Below are 22,621 nucleotides of genomic sequence, written 5' to 3'. Positions count from 1 at the left end.
GCTTTAGTCCAGGCCTGGGAGGAGATCCCTCAGTAAACCATCCGACTCCTCATCAGGAGCATGCCCAGGCGCTGTACAGTAGGGAGGTCATACAGGCATGTGGAGGCCACACACAATACTGAGCATCTTTTCCTTGTCATGAGGCATTTCCACTGAAGTTGGATTAGCCTGTAATTTGATTTTCCACTTTGATTTTGAGTATCATTCCAAATCCAGACCTCCATGGGATATCCATTTTGATTTACATTGATAATTGTTATGTTTTATTGTTCTGAACACATTCCACTATGCAATTAATAAAAATTTGCAACTGGAATATTTCATCCAGAGATATCTAGGATGTAGTGTTTTAGTGTTCCCTTTATTTTTGTTGAGCAGTATATATATGTATATGTTTTACAAGTGACTTCCCCAACCTCCTGCAGGATCTGACTACACCGAGTTTGTAGTCTGTCACCATGGAAACCCATAAATAGTTGATACAAAGCATCAGTTGGTTCAGTTAGAATTCAAAGACAGAATGCAAAGTATACGGCCAGGTCGTGTGTACCCAGATATTAATTATGCCTTAAAGGGAATGTGTCATCAGAAAATAGCCTCATGTTTTAAACAGGGTTTTCATGTTAACTGTATTTTTATTTTACTTGTTTGTTTTTAATGTTTTTTTCTATATTACAAACAGTATTAAAAAGTAAAAAAAAATCTTGCAGATTTCACTCCAACTGCCGCCACTTTTTTTTTTTTGTTTAGACTCTAATTTCCAAGTATTTCAGGAAGTAACACATGTGCATTAGCCACAATAGTCGAATCCTGACAGTATCTTTTGTTCTGAAGCATCTAATGAGCGTGTGCAATAGTAATTGTGAAGGGAAGAGTACAGCTGTGACATCACCGATTGTGATTGGAGGAGGAGGTGAGCTGTGACATCACCTATTGTAAATGGTGGATCTTGTGTTGTCAGCTGTGTATAGAGGTGTTACTTTACATATCAAAATGAGGAAATGGTTGCACTCAATTGCATTAAGGCATGTCAATGGGGAATACATGAAGTGTGAATAGCATAATGGCTTTTGAAATTTAGGAAAAACACATGAGATGCTTAGCACAAAATTTGGCCAAAAAATGTGAGCCCATTCACCAACGTCAAGGTAATGATGCATGACCGGTTTGGCAGTGGGTCAGTAATGGTGTGGGGTGGCATTTCTTTGGAGGGCCGCACAGCCCTCCGTGTGCTCGCAAGAGGTAGCCTGACTGCCATTAGGTATCGAGCTGAGATCCTCAGACCCCTTGTGAGGCCATATGCTGGTGCAGTTGGCCCTGGGTTCCTCCCAATGCAGGACAATGCCAGACCTCATGTGGCTGGAGTGTGTCAGCAGTTCCTGCAAGATTAAGGCATTGAAGCTATGGACTGGCCCGCCCGTTCCCCAGACCTGAATCCGATTGAGCACATCTGGGACATCATGTCTCGCTCCATTCACCAACGTCACGTTGCACCACAGACTGTCCAGGAGTTGGTGGATGCTTTAGTCCAGGCCTGGGAGGAGATCCCTCAGTAAACCATCCGACTCCTCATCAGGAGCATGCCCAGGCGCTGTACAGTAGGGAGGTCATACAGGCATGTGGAGGCCACACACAATACTGAGCATCTTTTCCTTGTCATGAGGCATTTCCACTGAAGTTGGATTAGCCTGTAATTTGATTTTCCACTTTGATTTTGAGTATCATTCCAAATCCAGACCTCCATGGGATATCCATTTTGATTTACATTGATAATTGTTATGTTTTATTGTTCTGAACACATTCCACTATGCAATTAATAAAAATTTGCAACTGGAATATTTCATCCAGAGATATCTAGGATGTAGTGTTTTAGTGTTCCCTTTATTTTTGTTGAGCAGTATATATATGTATATGTTTTACAAGTGACTTCCCCAACCTCCTGCAGGATCTGACTACACCGAGTTTGTAGTCTGTCACCATGGAAACCCATAAATAGTTGATACAAAGCATCAGTTGGTTCAGTTAGAATTCAAAGACAGAATGCAAAGTATACGGCCAGGTCGTGTGTACCCAGATATTAATTATGCCTTAAAGGGAATGTGTCATCAGAAAATAGCCTCATGTTTTAAACAGGGTTTTCATGTTAACTGTATTTTTATTTTACTTGTTTGTTTTTAATGTTTTTTTCTATATTACAAACAGTATTAAAAAGTAAAAAAAAATCTTGCAGATTTCACTCCAACTGCCGCCACTTTTTTTTTTTTGTTTAGACTCTAATTTCCAAGTATTTAAGGAAGTAACACATGTACATTAGCCACAATAGTCGAATCCTGACAGTATCTTTTGTTCTGAAGCATCTAATGAGCGTGTGCAATAGTAATTGTGAAGGGAAGAGTACAGCTGTGACATCACCGATTGTGATTGGAGGAGGAGGTGAGCTGTGACATCACCTATTGTAAATGGTGGATCTTGTGTTGTCAGCTGTGTATAGAGGTGTTACTTTACATATCAAAATGAGGAAATGGTTGCACTCAATTGCATTAAGGCATGTCAATGGGGAATACATGAAGTGTGAATAGCATAATGGCTTTTGAAATTTAGGAAAAACACATGAGATGCTTAGCACAAAATTGGCCAAAAAATGTGAGCCCATTCACCAACGTCAAGGTAATCTCATGGATTGGATGGGTCCCTGACCTAACTGCCTAGTTTGAATGTGGCGCCCCTGAGGCTCAGTCGCCACAGAGGCGCTGCACCTCCTCCTGAGGTGTGGTACCCCGCCATCCAGGTAAGTTGGAGGCTCTTGACCACGCTCCAACACCTTCATCCCACACAACACAGTAGTTCAGCAAAGCCACATTGTGGTTCCCTGCTTGGAGTGTAGCAGAGCACCTTTGGTGGCTCCCTGCTTGGAACACGGAATGTGCTGGGAGGCGGGTGGAGTTAGAATACATAAAAGAGCGGGAAGGTTTAGGATTTGACGTCAGTCAGGAGTCAGTGAGAGAGGAGTGAGGAGAGAAGATCCCTGGGAGAGGGATGGAGGAAGGAGGTGCTGCAGCAGATCTCGGTGACCTGGGTCTGCTGGCACGGGAAAGGAAAGAGAAAGACATTGAACTGAAACCTGATCTTCCATGGGAAGGAAAGACTAGTACGGATCGTAGGAGTAAAAGGGAACAGAGGACGTGGGTTAGGAGAGAACCCTGCCTAGAAGTTCTAAGCGCAAGGCCGGGGCCCGGTCCCCGAGATTGTAAGGATACTAAGGGTCCTACAGCAGACACCGGTGGAGTAGTGGGCTGTAAATGCACTACTCCCATCTAAGACTTGGGGGCACAACAGCAACTTGGATAGTGAGCTGGGACTCAGGAGCAAGGAGTCCCCGAAGCAGGCTACAGCTGTCTGCCGTACAAGAAGAGTTCTTGGGAACATCTGTCAGGAGGAACTCCAGTGTAACTCAGTACTAGGAGTACTTCACTTAAAGGCGCTATATGAGGAGACGTTCAGAAAGGTGGGTCGCCCTCCCAGGGCCGTGGGGTACTCGGTACCGGGCCGGTGTCAGCGGGACGTGTCACAGCAGCGGTGACCCAGACCGTGGCCCTGGGTGCCCAATTAATAGGGAGATGTTGTGGTGGAATGTAGTTAGATGAATAGTTCGTGACGCCACCTGTGGTGTTCGGCAAGGGAGGTGTTAAGCCGAACGCTGCAGACAGATCCTCCGGGACAGATGGTGTGGTGCAGCAATGATGTTATAGCCCTCCACAGGCAGGGCTGTTGTCCCAGGGCAGTGTAGATATGGGGACACTTACAGTTGTGGCCAAAAGTATTGACACCCCTGCAATTCTGTCAGATAATACTCAGTTTCTTCCTGAAAATGATTACAAACACTAATTCTTTGGTATTATTATCTTCATTTAATTTGTCTTAAATGAAAAAACACAAAAGAGAATGAAGCAAAAAGCAAAACATTGATCATTTCACACAAAACTCCAAAAATGGGCCAGTCAAAAGTATTGGCACCCTCAGCCTAATACTTGGTTGCACAACCTTTAGCCAAAATAACTGCGACTAACCGCTTCCGGTAACCATCAATGAGTTTCTTACAATGCTCTGCTGGAATTTTAGACCATTCTTCTTTGGCAAACTGCTCCAGGTCCCTGATATTTGAAGGGTGCCTTCTCCAAACTGCCATTTTTAGATCTCTCCACAGGTGTTCTATGGGATTCAGGTCTGGACTCATTGCTGGCCACCTTAGAAGTCTCCAGTGCTTTCTCTCAAACAATTTTCTAGTGCTTTTTGAAGTGTGTTTTGGGTCATTGTCCTGCTGGAAGACTCATGACCTCTGAGGGAGACCCAGCTTTCTCTCACTGGGCCCTACATTATGCTGCAAAATTTGTTCGTAGCCTTCAGACTTCATATTGCCATGCACACGGTCAAGCAGTCCAGTGCCAGAGGCAGCAAAGCAACCCCAAAACATCAGGGAACCTTCGCCATGTTTGACTGTAGGGACCGTGTTCTTTTCTTTGAATGCCTCTTTTTTTCTCCTGTAAACTCTATGTCGATGCCTTTGCCCAAAAAGCTCTACTTTTGTCTCATCTGACCAGAGAACATTCTTCCAAAACATTTTAGGCTTTTTCAGGTAAGTTTTGGCAAACTCCAGCCAGGCTTTTTATTGTCTCGGGTTAAGAAGTGGGGTCTTCCTGGGTCTCCTACCATACAGTCCCTTTTCATTCAGACGCCGACGGATACTACGGGTTGACACTGTTGTACCCTCGGACTGCAGGGCAGCTTGAACTTGTTTGGATGTTAGTCGAGGTTCTTTATCCAACATCCGCACAATCTTGCATTGAAATCTCTTGTCAATTTTTCTTTTCCGTCCACATCTAGGGAGGTTAGCCACAGTGCCATGGGCTTTAAACTTCTTGATGACACTGCGCACGGTAGACACAGGAACATTCAGGTCTTTGGAGATGGACTTGTAGCCTTGAGATTGCTCATGCTTCCTCACAATTTGGTTTCTCAAGTCCTCAGACAGTTCTTTGGTCTTCTTTCTTTTCTCCATGCTCAATGTGGTACACACAAGGACACAGGACAGAGGTTGAGTCAACTTTTATCCATGTCAGCTGGTTGCAAGTGTGATTCAGTTTTTGCAAACAACTGTCAGGTGTCACAGGTAAGTTACAGGTGTTGTTAGAAGAGGGAGGACTGGGAGCTTGCATCGCATCCAAATGAAAACGACTTTGGGCTGAGTTCATTGATCCACAGGTGGGTGCATGAATACGCTGGTGAGCACAGCAGATGTCCACAAGAAGAAAAAAGTTCGTTCAGCACACCGGCATAAATGAAAAAAACTTTATTAGGCTAATATGCCATATTAAAATGCAAAAAACACCTGACACGTTTCCGGTGCACAAAGGCACCCTTAGTCATAGGTAAATAAAAACAAGATGCATAGAAAAATATATACAGGTTACAAACCAATCACAAAGCTTGCAATTAATTACAAAAAGTGGCAACACATGAAAGGAAAAGTGAGCGTTTCCTTGCAATGATACAGATCATTCCAGGATTGAAGTTCCCAAGGAAAAAAAAAAAAAAAAAAGGTACAATAATATAAATGGATATATCTAAAAGTAATTAAATAACTCCAAGATGATCTTCCAATGGAAAATGGATTTTCTGCGCAGAAATAAATGATTCCATGCGAAAGGTGTGAATGAGTGCCTACGGACAATATATAAAGTTAGTCAGAATCAAAAGGAATTTTTTTTACACCTCAAAAATAATTTATAGATGCGCAGGAATGAGTGGTTCCATGCAAAAGGTGTGAATAGGTACCTACAAACAATATATGGAATTAATAACAATCAAATGGAGTTTTTTGCACGTGTAATAAAATATTTCATGCAGAGAGTATGAATGAGTGCTTGTTAATTACACATATTAGAGAAGCATCACATGATTTTTCGAACAGTGCCAATACTTTTGTCCACCCTCTTTTTTATGTTTCGTGTGAAATTATATCCAATTTGGCTTTAGGACAATTCTTTTTGTGTTTTTTCATTTAAGACAAATTAAATGAAGATAATAATACCAAAGAATTTGTGTTTGCAATCATTTTCAGGAAGAAACTGAGTATTATCTGACAGAATTGCAGGGGTGTCAATACTTTTGGCCACAACTGTAGATGGTGTAGTGTCTGGCGCAGGGGGTGTAGCAGTGCCAGGCGGACGAACGCAGGAAGGAATGGAGGACACCAGGGCATGTAGTTCCAAAGCTTTACTCACAGTCTGTAGTGCCCGCTTCTGTGCGTGTCCTCCGGGTCAGGGACTCAGTCAACCTCCAGGCAAGATAGAATACTCCCTTCCACACTCCGCCAACTTATGTGCCTTTTCTGAACGTCTCCTCTATAGCGCCTTTAAGTGTGAAGATCTCCTAGTACCGTGTTACACTGGAGTTCCTCCTGACAGATGTTCCCAAGAACTCTACTTGCACGGCAGACAGCTGTAGCCTGCTTCGGGGACTCTCTACTCCTAAGTCCCAGCTCTCTATCCGTGTTACTGTTGTGCCCTCAAGTCATAGATGGGAGTAGTGAATTTACAGCCCACTACTCCACCAGTGTCTGCTGCAGAACCATTAGCGTTCATACAACCTCGGGGACCGGGCCCCGGCCTTGCGCTTAGAACTTCTAGGCAGGGTTCTTCCTCTAACCCACGTCCTCTATGTTCCCTTTTTCTCCTACGTTTCGTACTTGTCCTTTCCCTTCTATGAAAGCCCAGGCTTCAGTTCAATGTCTTTCTCCTTCTTTCCTTTCCTGTGCCAGCTGGCTCAGATCACTGAGGCAGCTGCAGCACTCCTTCCTCCATCCCTCCTCCAGGGATCCCCACTCCTCCCGAGTGGCTTCCTCTCCCAGACTCTCCGTCTGACTGCCTCAACCTACTAAACCTACTGAACCTCAATCCTGGAACCGTCCCCCTCTTTTATGTATTCTAAACTCCACCCACCTCCCTGCACGTCTAGTGTTCCAAGCAGGGAACCACCAAAGGTGCTCTGCTTCTCTCTAAGTAAGGAGCCGCAATGTGGTTTTGCTGAACTACTCTATTGTGTGGTGTGCGAGTGTTGGAGCGTGGTCAGGAGCCTCCAACTTATCTGGATGGTGGGGCACCACACCTTAGGAGAAGGTGCAGTACCTCCGTGGCGACTGAGCCTCAGGGGCGCCACATAGGCACATGTTGGCGGAGTGTTGGAAGGGAGCATTCCATCTGACCTGGAGGTTGATTGAGTCCCTGACCCGGAGGGCACAGCATGGAGGCAGGCACCTGTGTGTACTACAGACTGTGAGTAAAGCTTTGGAACTACAAGCCCTGGTGTCCTCCATCATTCTTGCGCCAACACACCCAGCACCGCTACATCTGGGTACCGGCTTCTACACCGCTTGTGCCTCTCCTCTCCCCCTACATCTACACTGCCCTGGAGCTACAGCTCCACCTGTGGGGAGCTTCACCATCTTGGCTGCAACACACCACCAGCCCCAGAGGATCTGCATGCAGCGTCGGCTTAACATCTCACTTGCCGAACACCATAGGTGGCATCACGAACTATTCATTTAATCAATTACATTCCACCATTTAATCCCCCATTACTTGGGCGCCCAGGGCCACGGACCGGGTAACCGCTGCTGTGACACATCCCGCTGACCCCGGCCCAGTACCAAGTACCCCACAGTCCTGGGAGGGCGACCCATTTTGGCGTCACGAACAGGATGACGAGACCCGATGTCATTGGGTTCTGTGTGCCTAAGACTTAAAGTTTTTGAAAATGTGCAGAAGACCCAATTTAATAGACTGTAAAGTGAACATTAAAAATGGCCGCTGGCATGGTGAAGAAGGGCGTGATAACATGGGAGGTCCTAAGAAAAGACCACCAACTGTCCTGGGCCTCCCCTGCCTAAATTACTATGCAACGGCAACATGGCCCACCCCCCGAGCGGTTCGTATACTGGCTTGGTATGGAGTAGTTGGACGAAGACGCCGCCCCCAGAAGGAGGAGCGGAAGCCAGTGGCAGGAAAGGAGCCGAGACAGGAAGGAGAACGCCAGAACGCCATGATGGAAAGAGAAAAGAAGTCAGAAGAACGGGGGAGGAGAAGCCACTCGCCCCCAGGCCGCCCCTGCGCAGGATACAGCCACTGATACACCCTCTGCAGCGCCCGCCATTACCCCAACACACATATTGCCATTGGATGAGCCCTGTCCGGAGGAGATATATGAGGGTTCCGGTACAGAATGGAGGGCCGGGACAGGGTCCCCATCTGGACCGGGTGCGGTTGCGCAGGCCTCCACCGACGGCTCTGGCAGAAACTGGCCTTGCCCCTGCCCGAATTCAGCTGCGAACTACCCCATCGGCAACTCCGGGAGTTGCGGCTGCCGCCGTCCACTACCAGGTACAGGGACCGGAACCTCAGCCGGGAGCGCAAGGTATGATTATCGCTCCAGACCTGACCCTAGTCTTAGGAGCGGAACCAACGAATAGGAATGGCCCAATTGACCTCCGCCGGCGACCCCAGACTAGCTGAGGTCCCGATGGACACAGAAGAATCGGACTCCGAGGTACCAGCGTCAACGCCGGCTGAGTCGCCGACCGCAGCCGAAGTGCCATCGGTGGTAGCGGATATGCCGTCCCCGCAGGCAGTTGACATTTCTATGGCCCTTTCAATTACCCCGACCAGTCCTTATCTCACCCATTGGGAGGCAGAGTACATGCAATTGGCAAGCAACCAGCAACAGGATGAAGGCACCCAAAGTATCTCCCCTGGAAGCAGTTCCAGTGACCAGTTTCCAGAAATCCCAGGAGGAGACCACCACTAGCAAAAATAACTCTCGTTACCCAGGAGGGTATTTGCACTGTTGTGCCTTTTGTTTCCCATTTTTGACCATCATGGTTTAGTTTTGTTTTTCCAGTTGTTGCCCAGTTGTATTGGCAGCCTTCACACTTGAACTGTGGAGATCATGAACACTGAATGATCCAGAACTGCAATTTGTACATAGTTTACACCTCTTTAGGTGCTCTCTCTTGGTTTTACATAGGACTCTCTTCCTGAAGGAAGAATTACCTCAGCATAAGGACATTTCCAGACATGTTGGCCGGACCCATGTCTATTATTTGCACTTATTGATAATGGTTAATATATTTTTGAAACAGAAAGCTAGAAAGTGATGTTTAATGACAGATTTTATAGGTTATAATTGAGAAAAGAATATAGTGAATGCTTTACAAATGTAGAAATTTAGTAAACGGTATACTAAAGAAATTTTGAAGTACAATTGCCTTGAATGTGAATAAAGAATTGAAGTTACATGTGATGAACCAGACACCAGCGGTTGTCATGTAAGGAAGAAAGTAAGAGAATGTGTAAAGTAACAGAACAGAGATGTGTTGCTAGAAAATGTGAATTGATATTGAGTTGCTTCCATAGCACTTTAAATTAGGTAGCATAATTTTGAATTTAGATAGCTAGTTAAAACTGTGTGCAACGTTCAAGAAACCGTGCCTCCCACATTGGGAAGTTTAGTATAAGAAATGTTTATTCAGCATTACAAAAATTTTGTATGTTCCTATATTGTCAACTTTGCTTACCTTGCAGCCCGCGGATGTGCTGTGTTTAACGGGGGGTATGTGGCGCCCCTGAGGCTCAGTCGCCACAGAGGTATTGCACCTCCTTGTGAGGTGTGGTACCCTGCCATCCAGGTAAGTTGGAGGCTCCTGACCACGCTCCAACACCTTCATCCCACACAACACAGTAGTTCAGCAAAGCCACATTGCGGCTCCCTGCTTGGAGTGTAGCAGAGCACCTTTGGTGACTCCCTGCTTGGAACACAAAACATGCTGGGAGGCGGCTGGAGTTAGAATACATAAAAGAGCGGGAAGGATTAGGATTTGACGTCAGTCAGGAGTCAGTGAGAGAGGAGTGAGGAGAGAAGATCCCTGGGAGAGGGATGGAGGAAGGAGGTGCTGCAGCAGATCTCGGTGACCTGGGTCTGCTGGCACAGGAAAGGAAAGAAAGAGAAAGACATTGAACTGAAACCTGATCTTCCATGGGAAGGAAAGACTAGTACGGAACGTAGGAGTAAAAGGGAACAGAGGACGTGGGTTAGGAGAGAACCCTGCCTAGAAGTTCTAAGCGCAAGGCCGGGGCCCGGTCCCCGAGGTTGTAAGGATACTAAGGGTCCTACAGCAGACACCGGTGGAGTAGTGAGCTGTAAATGCACTACTCCCATCACAGACTTGGGGGCACAACAGCAACTTGGATACTGAGTCGGGACTCAAGTGCAAGAAGTCCCCAAAGCAGGCTACAGCTGTCTGCCGTACAAGTAGAGTTGTTGGCAACATCTGTCAGGAGGAACTCCAGTGTAACTCACTACTAGGAGTACTTCACTTAAATGTGCTATATGAGGAGACGTTCAGAAAGGCACATGTTGGCGGAGTGTTGGAAGGGAGCATTCCATCTGACCTGGAGGTTGATTGAGTCCCTGACCCGGAGGATAAAGCACGGAGGCAGGCACCTGTGTGTACTACAGACTGTGAGTAAAGCTTTAGAACTACAAGCCCTGGTGTCCTCCATTCATTCTTGCGCCAACACACCCAGCACCGCTACATCTGGGTACCGGCTTCTACACTGCTTGTGCCTCTCCTCTCCCCCTACATCTACACTGCCCTGGGGCTACAGCTCCACCTGTGGGGAGCTTCACCATCTTGGCTGCAACACACCACCAGTCCCAGAGGATCTGCATGCAACGTCGGCTTAACATCTCACTTGCCGAACACCATAGGTGGCGTCACGAACTATTCATTTAATCAATTACATTCCACCATTTAATCCCCCATTACTTGGGCGCCCAAGGCCACGGACCGGGTCACCGCTGCTGTGACACATCCCGCTGACACCGGCCCGGTACCGAGTACCCCACAGCCCTGGGAGGGTGACCCATGAACACTTACCTTTGGCTACTAATATGGTAAAGCCTATACTTATAGGAAGGTTGGATCCAAATGTGATTGGATGTAATTAAAACCACAGCATGGTGAAGGGCAGAGTGCTCAGTGAGAAAGCTAGCATACAAATAACAGAAAACTGACGGCACATCAAGAACTAGTCTGAACAGGTGCATACCAAAAAACAGCTACATATCAAAATGAGGAACTGGTTGCACTCAATTGCATTAAGGCATGTCAATGTGAATTACATGAAGTGTGAATAGCATAATGGCTTTTGAAATTTAGTAAAAACACATGAGATGCTTAGCACAAAATTGGACAAAAAATGTGAACCCATCCACCAATGTCAAGGTGATCTCATCGAATGGGTCCCTAACCTAACTGCCTAGTGTGAACACTTACATCTGGCTGATAACTTGGTAAAGCCCTTCACCATGCTGTGGTTTTAATTACATCCAATCACACTTTGTTTCGACCTACTCATAAATATTGGCTTTACCCCGGTATTAGCCATAGGTAAGTGTTCACATTAGGCAGTCAGGTCAGGGACCCATTCAATGATATTACCTTGACGGTGGATGGACTCACATTTTTTGGCCAAATTTTGTGCTAAGCATCTTATGTGTTTTTCCTAAATTTCAAAAGCCATTATGCTATTCACACTTCATGTATTTCACATTGACATGCCTTAATGCAACTGAGTGCAATCATTTCCTCTTTTAGAGATGTTACTTGTCATTGTAATCCTGCCTCTGATGATAATGAGCCTGCTGAAAAATCAAGCCATGGTGGTCAGAGTGAAAACTGCAATATTAATAATTTAGCTTTTTTAATAAAAATCACAATATTAGAAAATTAAATTGCCAAAAGCAAAAAAAAAATACACGTACAGTAACACAAAAACCTGATTTAGATAGATTGTTTTCTGTTGATTGCTTCCCTTTAACGGATAGGCTGTGTCAATGATTTAGCAGTAGCCCTTTAATATTTGCAGGCCACCCGGATAGACTGACTGAGCTCTTCTCCTGTCACTGCCCGAAGTGCGTTATCCTGAAGGAGTCAGATAATGCGACCTCCAGGCTGCTCCTCTACGGTAAGTGCATTAATGCCTTGTCGCTGTTACTCTCTGTGGGGATCGAGGATTTCGGCTGTGTTGGATCTAGTCTGAAATTCAGCTCTTTTCAGAGGCGCAAACTGTTTTTCTGTCCTTAATAAAGATCTGCTTGTTCTAATTGGCTTCTGTGTGTGAGCAGAAGCCCACCGCGAAAAAATCAGTGTGTAGGGAGCTGATTTCTACTCCATGTACCCGACCCCACCATCACATTGTGTAGGTCCCTGTAACAACCCTGCCGGCATCACTGCATGGCCTCCCATCCCTCACCAGCCTCACTCACTACTTCGGGCCATGCTGTGAGTTCTGTCTGCTGCCGGCTCCATGCTGTGTGCCTCTTGCCTGCTCTCTGCATACTTCCTGGCTGTGGGCATAGGGGGGCGGCGCCCGCACTCTCTGGTTCTTATAGAATCAGTGTGCACCTGCCTATGGTGTTCCCAGCCAATTACCAAGAGGCCTCAGATATTTAGGGCAGCTCCACCCGGTGGAAGCTGCCTGAGCAACGCCTTTACTCAGTCAGTGTCTTGCTGCTGAGTTGCCAGGTCCTATCCTGTTTCTGCCTGCTCTGGAGGCATCATACCCAGATCTGTTTCCGTGTGCTTTGTGTCATGTTTTCTGCCCACCAGGAGGCAGAATATCCTAGTCTCTGTATCCTTGTCTCTGTGCATTGACTCGTACCTTGCCCTGTCTGAACTCAGTCCTAATCTCTGTCTGTTGGTCTCCTTGTTTGTGGCTCCTTTCCCTGCCGTGTCTATCCTTGTGTCCTCTCCATCTGTCTCTGCTCCACACTCTTGCGGCTCTGCCTCTGCTCTGCACACTTGCGGTTTTGCCTCTGCTAAGCACCCTTCCGGTTCTGCCTGTGCTCCGCATCGGCTGCTGCAGAACCTCTTGCTGCAGCTTCTCCGCATACCTTGCGGTTCCTCTTTGCTATGCCCCTGCTGCTGCAGAACCTCTTGCTGCAGCTCCTCTCTGCATACCTTGCGGTTCTGTGCTATTTCTCTTCTGTAGCTCCTGCTGCAGAACCTCCTGCTGCAAACTGCAGCTCCTCTCCGCAGCCTTGCAGTTCCACCCTGCTCCGCTCCCTGTGGTTCTTCTCTGCTCAGCAACCCTGCGGTTCTGCTTTGCTTCCGTTCCGTATCTTGCGGATCCTTGTCCTACCCGTCTGTATTGGTTCCTAGTCAGTACCGGCTTCTCCAGTGTGAACAGGTCCCAACCTGTTCCCTCATACCCCTCACACCTGTCTATGTTCCAGTCCTTCCTGAACCAGTTCCTGCATCTCCTGTGTGAACAGCTCTCTACCTCTTTCCTCATACCCTTCATACCTGTCTATGTTCCCGTCATTCCCGAATCAGTTCCTGCACCGCCAGTGTGAACAGCCCCCTACCTGTTCACATACACTACTCGTCTCAGTCTGAGTCTCTGTCCTGTCACTACCGAGTCAGTTCCTGCCAGTGCCTCAGCTGTGCCCGCCTGCCTGCCAGTGCCTCAGCCGTGCCCGCCTGCCTGCCAGTGTCTCAGCTGAGCCCCCCTGCCTGCCAGTATCTCAAGCCATGCCCGCTAGAGTACCTGTTGTGTCCGTTTGTACTAGCCAGCACCTGCTCGCAGTATCCAGTCCCTCAGTGGGATCAGAAGGCACAGCCAGACACCACCCTGGAGTGGCACCTGGCAGCTACCTGCCGCACAAGCCTGACCTCACCATCAGAGGCTCCAGTGAACACCAAGGTATCTGCTTAGTTACGCCCCTTCCAGGGTAGTCTGATTTGTGGTCCAGTGGGGTCACACACCCCACGCTCGCACCAACCAGACAGGGCGCGATCGTTACAGATTGCTCAGGCCATGTTCCCTGCTGAGTCCCATGTCCTTCCGCTCTCGGAGCAAGATGTACACTCTCCGGTGTGAGCAACTGAGAACATTTTTTACCCAATCTGAAATCCAGGCCTTCACCAAAGTTCTACCTGAACTCATAGTTCCTGCATATGTAGTTTCTCAACCTGTATCAGTCCCAGCGGATCCGCCAAGGTACGATGGGGATCCAAAGCAGTATATTCTTGGAATGGTGCCTACGATACTTCGAACAGCATGCTCCCCGTTTTGCCTCCGATCAGATGAAGGTAGCACTCTTAATGTCCTACCTAACAGGAGATGCCTTGGTGTGGCTTAACCCCCTCTGGGAAGCTGGGGATCCCATCACCTCAAGTCTTCTGGCCTTCCTGGTGGCCTTCTGCAAAGCCTTCTATAAGCCTAGAACAGCGTCTCCTGAAAAGTCTTGCCCCCCAAGCTTCCAGAAACGGACCAGACGAAAGAATCTGTGGGTAACTCATTTCATCTGCCTGTGACCGTCCATGACTCACCTGTTCCACAGCCTGCCAAGGCGGCCTCCCGTGTAAGATCCAAGAGGTCTATTAAAAAGTGCCTGGCAAAATTGCAGCCGAAATCTGGTCTTGAGAAGGAACATCCTGACGGTCTTTGCCCTGTGAAGCCTATACTCCAAAACCCTGGGCCAGTAGCAGAGATTTCTCTGGGTGAGAGTACTTCCTCTTCAATAAAGTCAATGACTGTTTCTCTGCCTTCTGGGAGCTTTGGTGCGTTTAATCCGCCTGCCATACGGAGTCGGTGTGTGGTCCCATACTCCTTCTGCAGGTCATTCTGGCACGTTTGAAGAAGAGGGGCCGTAAAGGAGGGGGTACTGTAACAACCCTTCCGGCATCACTGCATGGCCTCCCATCCCCCACCAGCCTTACTCACTACTCCGGGCCATGCTGTGAGTTCTGTCTGCTGCTGGCTCCAAGCTGTGTGCTTTTAGCCTCTTGCCTGCTCTCTGCATACTTCGTGGCTGTGTGCATAGGGGGGTGGCGCCGGCACTCTGTGGTTCTTATAGAATCAGTGTGCAGCTGTGAGTCACCTGCCAGGGCAGTGGGGTACTCGGTACCGGGCCGGTATCTCAGAGGGAGGTGTCACAGTAGCGGTGACCCGGTCCGTGGCCCTGGGCGCCCATGTAAAAGGAATGGTGTTAAGCGAGGCTGATTAAAGTTTAGAAGTGGATGATTCGTGACGCCACCTGTGGTGTTCGGCAATGAAGGTGTTGAGCCGATGCTGCAAACAGATCCTCTGGGACAGATGGTGTGCTGCAGCAACGATGTTGTGGCCCTCCACAGGTAGGGCCGTAGTCCCAGGGCAGTGTAGATGAAGAGCTAGTGAGGAGAGCGTAATGGTGCAATGTTAAGCACAGAGATGTAGCAGTGCTGAGTGTGTTGGCGCAGGAATAAGCGGAGGACACCAGGGCATGTAGTTCCAAAGCTTTAATCACAGTCTGTTGTGCGTACAGGTGCCTGCCTTGGTGCTGTGTCCTCCAGGTCAGGGGCTCAGCGAACCTCCAGGCAAGATGAAGTACTCCGTTCCAACACTCCGCCAACATATGCCTTCTCTGAACGTCTCCTTTCTAGCGCTTATAATGAAGTACTTGTGGTTGTGTGTTAAACCCAAGTTCCTCCTTTAAGATGTTCCTTTGAACTCTACTTGTAGGGCAGACAGCTGTAGCCTGCTTCAGGGACTCCTTGCTACCAAGTCCCGGCTCACTCACGTTGCTGTTGTGCCGCCAAGTATTGTGTGGGAATAAAGTCGTGACAACTTCTATTCCTCCGGTGTCTGCTGCAGGACCATTAGTATCCATACAACCCCGGGGACCGAACCCCGGCCATGCGCTTAGAATTTGAGGAAGGGCCCTGCTCTGACCCTAGTCCTTAGTTCTCTTCTTCTCCTCATGTTCTGTACAAATCTTTCTTCCTTATGGAGAATCAGGCTTTCTATATCTCTTTCCAGTGCCAGCAGCTCCAGGTCACAGGAGACTGCTGCAGCACCTCCTTCCATCCATCCCACTCAGGGGATCTCTCACAGACTGACCTAGTCCTAATAATCTCCCGCTCTCTTGTGCAACTAAGCTCCACCCACCTCCCAGCACTCTTCGTGTTCCAAGCACGGAGCCACCAAAGGTGCTTTGCTACACTACTATGTTGTGTGGGATGCAGGTATTGGAGTGTGGTCAGGTGTCTCCACCTTACCTGAATGGTGGGGTACCACACCTGAGGAGGGGGTGCAGTACCTCTGTGGCGACTGAACCCTCAGGGGCGCCACATACCCCCCGTTAAACACAGCATGTCCGTGGGCTGCAAGTGAAACAAAGATAAAACAAGTAAGGAACATACAAAATTTTGGAAATGCTTGATAAACAGTTCTTAAACTAAACTTCCCAATATGGGAGGCATTGACTCTTGAACGTTGCAGAACAATTTAACAGACTATCTATAACTTAACATATTACCTAATTTAAAGTGCTATTGGATAATAATAATTACTAAGAAGTTTACTGCTAATTCAAGTACCATCATCAACACATTTTCTTCTTCCTTTTGTCTTTCACATTTTCCACATTTTACTCCTTCTTCTAGACCATGAGTGACAACCGCTGATGCCTGGTTCGTCACCTGCATTCACATCTTTATTCAAACATTACTACAAGACTAAATTCTATAACCCTGTTGCTATCAATATCTTTATCAAAGACTATCATGACAACCTATTCTTATCCTTCACTATAAAATACTAAGCATTAATTATTAAGACATAATTGCAATTATTCTTGGATAAAGTAGACACTGGTCCAGCCCAAAATGTCTTGAAATGTCCTTATGATAGGAGCAGCGCTCCCAGTCCGAGGTTGTTCTTAGTTAAAGAAGGCCTATGTAAAACCAAGAGAGGGCACCTTAAGAGGCGCAACTATTTACAACAAAGTTTTTGGATCAGTCATTGTCCATGAGTTCTCAGTTCAATAAAAACTGGTGCAAACTGGGGAAAACACAAACAAATGAGGGCACAACGGTGCCCATACCCTCCTGGGTAACAGTTTAAACGATTCAGTTTGTTGCAGTAATTTTTGGATGCTTCCTTATTGGTGGTCTCCTCCTGGGGTAGTAGAAGCAGATTTCTTTTGCTGCTTCCAGGGAAGATTGAAACACAAAAAGAAAGCACAGAATGACAAATGTGCAAAAATACTCTGCAGTAAAAAATATGACAAAAATCAGCAAGTGCTGGTAAAAAGATGACAACAAATACAGGGTATTTAGTCAATAGGTTTTTTTGCAAAGCCACTCCACCTCGTCAAGGTAACCCTTAATGGAGCAGTCCCTATCTAATGTATTTAAAACCTTAACATATGAACAGTGTCTAAATGAACAGGATTAAGACAGGCGCTTCCTAGTATGGGCACGTGGTGTAAGACGGCTCTTTATGTGCATGTCACACAAGAGAGGGGTGGGGTCTCTCAAACCATGCAAAAGCAAGGAAAAAAATGGATTAAAAACACATGTGACATGCACAAATGTGAACAAGTCGGTCGGACAGTGTTCACACACCCACTGACTGAAACACAAAAAAAGCACAGAATAACAAATGTGCAAAAATACTCTGCAGTAAAAAATATGACAATAATCAGCAAGTGCTGGTAAAAAGATGACAACAAATAGAGGGTATTTAGTCGATACGTTTTTTTTCAAAAAAGTGTATACCAAGCCACTCCACTCCAAGCAGAGCTCCCAGTCCGAGGTAGTTCTTATTTAAAGAAAGCATATGTAAAACCAAGAGAGGGCACCTTAAGAGGCGCAACTATTTACAACAAAGTTTTTGGATCAGTCATTGTCCATGATCTCTCAGTTCAATAAAAACTGGTGCAAACTGGGGAAAACACAAACAAATGAGGGCACAATGGTGCCCATACCCTCCTGGGTAACAGTTTAAACGATTCAGTTTGTTGCAGTCATTTTTGGATGCTTCTTTATTGGTGGTCTCCTCCTGGGGTAGTAGAAGCAGATTTCTTTTGCTGCTTCCAGGGAAGATTGTCTGCTTTTCCACCTCCTGGTGGGTTAATGAATTGATGGTGTTCCTTCTGTTGGGCTTTGGGGAAGGCTGCCTGTGCAGATGAGGTGGCAGCTGGTGGAACTGCTGCCTGTGGAACAGCAGGGGTAGCAACTTGTACCATTGGATGTTGTACCTCAGCTTCAGGTGGTATCTCTGCTGCCTTGGCTTTTGGTCGGACCGCTGGTGAAACTTTTGCCTGTGGCCGCTTGTAGGGTGAAACGCGGGGATCATGAATCTCTGGAAAGGGGAACCCATGATGCATAGCAACACCCATCAGCTGCCCAGACTCCTCTGCTGAGATCAGAAGATGCCGAATGAGACGCACCTGCTCCAGCCTTGCTCGTTTTAGCAGAGCCTTCTTCCACTTCCCCATTGCAGTCAGCTTAGTGCCTTGGAATTAAGAACACAGCTCTTCCATTTGTCCCACGCGGAGTACAGGACTGTTGGTCACAGTAAACAGAAACTCAGGGGGAAACCCGATTGCAGGGGCGGCGGTCATACCTGATGCCTCCTGGCAGTGTGACTTTGGCTCCGATGCAGGCACTGGACGGTAGCCGGTGGCAGCGGTGGTCACTGGATCTGCCTGGTCAGAGGCCGGGGATGGTGGTGGTGCGAATGGTGTCTCCGGGTCCGCAGGGGCCTCCAGCGGGATCTGCGCAGCTGCGCTTGGTCCAGGCAGAAGCACAGCTTCTTCCTCCTCAGCTCCCAGGCCCTCGGGTAACTCCTCCTGGCAGGCAGCGCTCAGCGGCGGTTACAGCGTGGTGGTGGTGACAGGCGCTGCCGATGGCATCGCAGCAGCCGCAGGTTCCGCAGGTGCTGCCTGAGGGAGAACCAGTGCAGCGGTGGTGGGTACCAGTGGTGAAGGTACCGTTGGTGTAGGCCCCTCCTGGGCGCGATGCAAATTCAGAGTCCACAAAGCCTCCTGCTTCAGCCGCAGATGGTGGGTCAGCTGGGCAATTTCGTCCTCCAGCTGCTGGCGGTCCATGGTGGAAGCGGGGTTGGAGCCTTCCATCAGTGCGCCGAGGAAGATCAGCTCAGCCTCCTCGCGCTCTTCAGGCCTCCACGCTTCTTCCAATATGGCGTCCTGGCGTTCTCGCTCCCTCCTGGGCTCCTTTCCCACCACAGGGCCTCGCTCCTCCTTCGGGGGGCGACGTCTTCTTCCTCTGCCTCCATACCAAGCCAGTATATGAACCCCTCTGGGGGTGGGCCATGTTGCTGTCGCATAGAAGTTCAGGGAGGGGAGGCCCAGGACAGTTTGCGCTCTTTTCTTAGGGCCATCCATGTTTTCACGCCCTTCTTCACCGCGCCGGCGGCCATTTTGAGAGTCCATTTTACAGTCTATTAATTTGGTTATTTTGCACATTTTCAACAATCTTAAGTCCAATGTAATAAATCTTCAGCACACAGGACCCGGTGGTACCGGGCTTCGTCATCCTGTTTGTGACGCCAAAATGGGTCGCCCGCCAGGGAAGTGGGGTACTCGGTACCGGGCCGTTATCTCAGAGGGAGGTGTCACAGTAGCGGTGACCCGGTCCGTGACCCTGGGCGCCCATGTAAAAGGAATGGTGTTAAGCGTGGCTGATTAAAGTTTATAAGTGAATGATTCGTGACGCCACCTGTAGTGTTCGGCAATGAAGGTGTTAAGCCGACGCTGCAGACAGATCCTCTGGGACAGATGGTGTGGTGCAGCAGCGATGTTGTGTCCCTCCACAGGTAGGGCTGTAGTCCCAGGGCAGTGTAGATGAAGAGCTAGTGAGGAGAGCGTAATGGTGCAGTATTAAGCACAGAGATGTAGCAGTGCTGAGTGGGTTGGCGCAGGAATAAGCGGAGGACACCAGGGCATGTAGTTCCAAAGCTTTAATCACAGTCTGTTGTGCGTACAGGTGTCTGCCTCGGTGCTGTGTCCTCCAGGTCAGAGGCTCAGCCAACCTCCAGGCAAGATGAAGTACTCCGTTCCAACACTCCGCCAACATATGCCTTCTCTGAACGTCTCCTTTCTAGCGCTTGTAATGAAGTACTTGTGGTTGTGTGTTAAACCCAAGTCCCTCCTTTAAGATGTTCCTTTGAACTCTACTTGTAGGGCAGACAGCTGTAGCCTGCTTCGGGGACTCCTTGCTACCAAGTCCCGGCTCACTCACGTTGCTGTTGTGCCCCCAAGTCTAGTGTGGGAATAAAGTGGTGACAACTTCTATTCCTCCGGTGCCTGCTGCAGGACCATTAGTATCCATACAACCTCGGGGACCGGACCCCGGCCATGCACTTAGAACTTGAGGAAGGGCCCTGCTCTGACCCTAGTCCTTAGTTCTCTACTTCTCACGTTCCGTACAAATCTTTCTTCCTTATGGAGAATCAGGCTTTCTATATCTCTTTCCAGTGCCAGCAGCTCCAGGTCACAGGAGACTGCTGCAGCACCTCCTTCCATCCATCCCACTCAGGGGATCTCCTCTCACAGACTGACCTAGTCCTAATAATCTCCCGCTCTCTTGTGCAACTAAGCTCCACCCACCTCCCAGCACTCTTTGTGTTCCAAGCAGGGAGCCACCAAAGGTGCTTTGCTACACTACTATGTTGTGTGGGATGCAGGTGTTGGAGTGTGGTCAGGTGTCTCCACATTACCTGAATGGTGGGGTACCACACCTGAGGAGGAGGTGCAGTACCTCTGTGGCGACTGAACCCTCAGGTGCGCCACACCTGCCTTTGGTGTTCCCAGCCAATTACCAAGAAGTCTCTAGTATTTAGGGCAGCTCCACCCAGTGGAAGCTGCCTTAGCAAAGCCTTTACTCAGTCAATGTCTTGCTGCTGAGTTGCCTGGTCCTGTCCTGTTTCTGCCTACTATTGGGGCATCATACTCAGATCTGTTTTCGTGTGCTTTGTGTCATGCTTTCCGCCCACTAGGAGACAGAATATCGTAGTCTCTGTATCCCTGCCTCTGTGCATTGACTCGTACCTTGCCTTGCCTTGTCTGAACTCAGTCCTAACCTCTGTCTGTTGGTCTCCTTGTCTGTGGCTCCTTTCCCTGCCGTGTCTATCCTTGTGTCCTCTCCGTCAGCCTGTGCTCGCACTCTTGCGGCTCTGCCTGTGCTCCACATTCTTGCGGTTCTGCCTGTGCTCCGTTTGGTCTGCTGCAGAACCTCTTGCTGCAGCTTCTCTCCGCATACCTTGCGGTTCCTCTTTGCCTCTCTGCATACCTTGAGGTTCTGTGCTATTTCCCTTCTGTAGCTCCTGCTGATGCAGACCCTCTTGCTGCAAACTGTAGCGCCTCTCCGCAGCCTTGCGGTTCCACCCTGCTCCGCTCCTTGCGTTTTTTTCTGCTTCGCAACCCTGCGGTTCTGCTTTGCTTCCGTTCCATATCTTGCGGATCCTTGTCCTACTCATCTGTATTGGTTCCTAGTCAGTACCGGCTTCTCCAGTGTGAACAGGTCCCAACCTGTTCCCTCATACCTGTCTATGTTCCCGTCCTTCCTGAACCAGTTCCTGCATCTCCTGTGTGAACAGCTCTCTACCTGTTCCCTCATACCCTTCATACCTGTCTATGTTCCCGTCCATCCCGAACCAGTTCCTGCACAGTCAGTGTGAACAGACCCCTACCTGTTCACATATACTACTCGTCTCAGTCTGAGTCTCTGTCCTGTCACTACCGAGTCAGTTCCTGCCAGTGCCTCAGCCGTGCCCGCCTGCCTGCCAGTGCCTCAGCCATGCCCGCCTGCCTGCCAGGGCCTCAGCTGTGCCCGCCTGCCTGTCAGTATCTCAAGCCATGCCCGCTAGAGTACTCGTCGGGTCCGTTTGTACTAGCCTACACCTGCTCGCAGTATCCAGTCCCTCAATGGGATCAGCAGTCACAGCCAGACACCACCCTGGCAGCTACCTGCCACACAAGCCTGACCTCACCATCAGAGGCTCCAGTGAACACCAAGGTAGCTGCTTAGTTACTCCTCTTCCATGGTAGTCTGTTTTGTGGTCCAATGGGGCCACACCCCCCACGCTCGTGCCAACCAGCCAGGGCGCAAGCGTTACAGTCCCCATCTTCCTATTCAGAGGCATAATGTGAGCCCCAATAGAGCCTGCCATTTTTGGGGCTTATTCATTTCTAATACCCTCCCCACTATTTCTTTTCTCTAGCACGTTCTACACAACTGGACGAAGACTGTGTGAGCGATTTCCTACATAAATCGACATGTGAAAACTACAAAGAAATTCTACAGCTTCCACGATCACTAGGTAATGCCCGGCTCTGCCACGTATTGTGCGTCTTATCATATGTGTGGTGTGGTTGCCGTGCTTTCTGGTCAGTCGAGACATTGACACTATAATAGCCTATTTGCCAATTCATCTGGAAGATCCAGAAGGTGCCAGGAAAAAAATGGGAGACCTATCGGACCCCTGGAAGAGTTGGTAAGTCTCATTGGTGAAACGGAAAGTTCACGAAGAGAGACACTTCTTGTATATTTGTCCTACTTGGATGTCCCATCAGTGGTTCCTCAAACCTCTTGGTCCAGAAGAACAGTTGGGGTTGATGCAGCAGAACAAGGCAGGTGGAAGCTGAGTCTGGCTGAATGGGAACTGGAGGAGTGGAACTGAGGAAGCAGAGTTCAAGTCAAAGCAAAGAGTTTAAG

The 22,621-nt window shown here is 48.5% G+C and overlaps 1 protein-coding gene across 3 annotated transcripts in view; it reads left to right on the top strand.

The window, feature by feature from the left end:
- The window catches only part of APOM (apolipoprotein M), a 48,136-nt gene that overhangs the window by 5,734 nt on the left and 19,781 nt on the right, over window positions 1-22,621 (top strand). For 2 of the 3 annotated variants that reach the window (XM_073548815.1, XM_073548814.1), the window contains exons 4-5: window positions 11,982-12,080; window positions 22,128-22,226. In XM_073548815.1, the coding sequence (XP_073404916.1) occupies window positions 11,982-12,080; window positions 22,128-22,226 (198 nt within the window). The remainder of the gene's footprint in view (window positions 1-11,981; window positions 12,081-22,127; window positions 22,227-22,621) is intronic. The other variant, XM_073548816.1, reaches the window with a different exon arrangement.

The sequence above is a fragment of the Dendrobates tinctorius genome, unplaced genomic scaffold (genome assembly GCF_039654945.1).
Source record: "Dendrobates tinctorius isolate UK_male_01 unplaced genomic scaffold, ASM3965494v1 ptg000158l, whole genome shotgun sequence".
NCBI classification, from domain to species: domain Eukaryota; kingdom Metazoa; phylum Chordata; class Amphibia; order Anura; family Dendrobatidae; genus Dendrobates; species Dendrobates tinctorius.
This window is presented reverse-complemented; position numbering and strand designations above follow the sequence as displayed.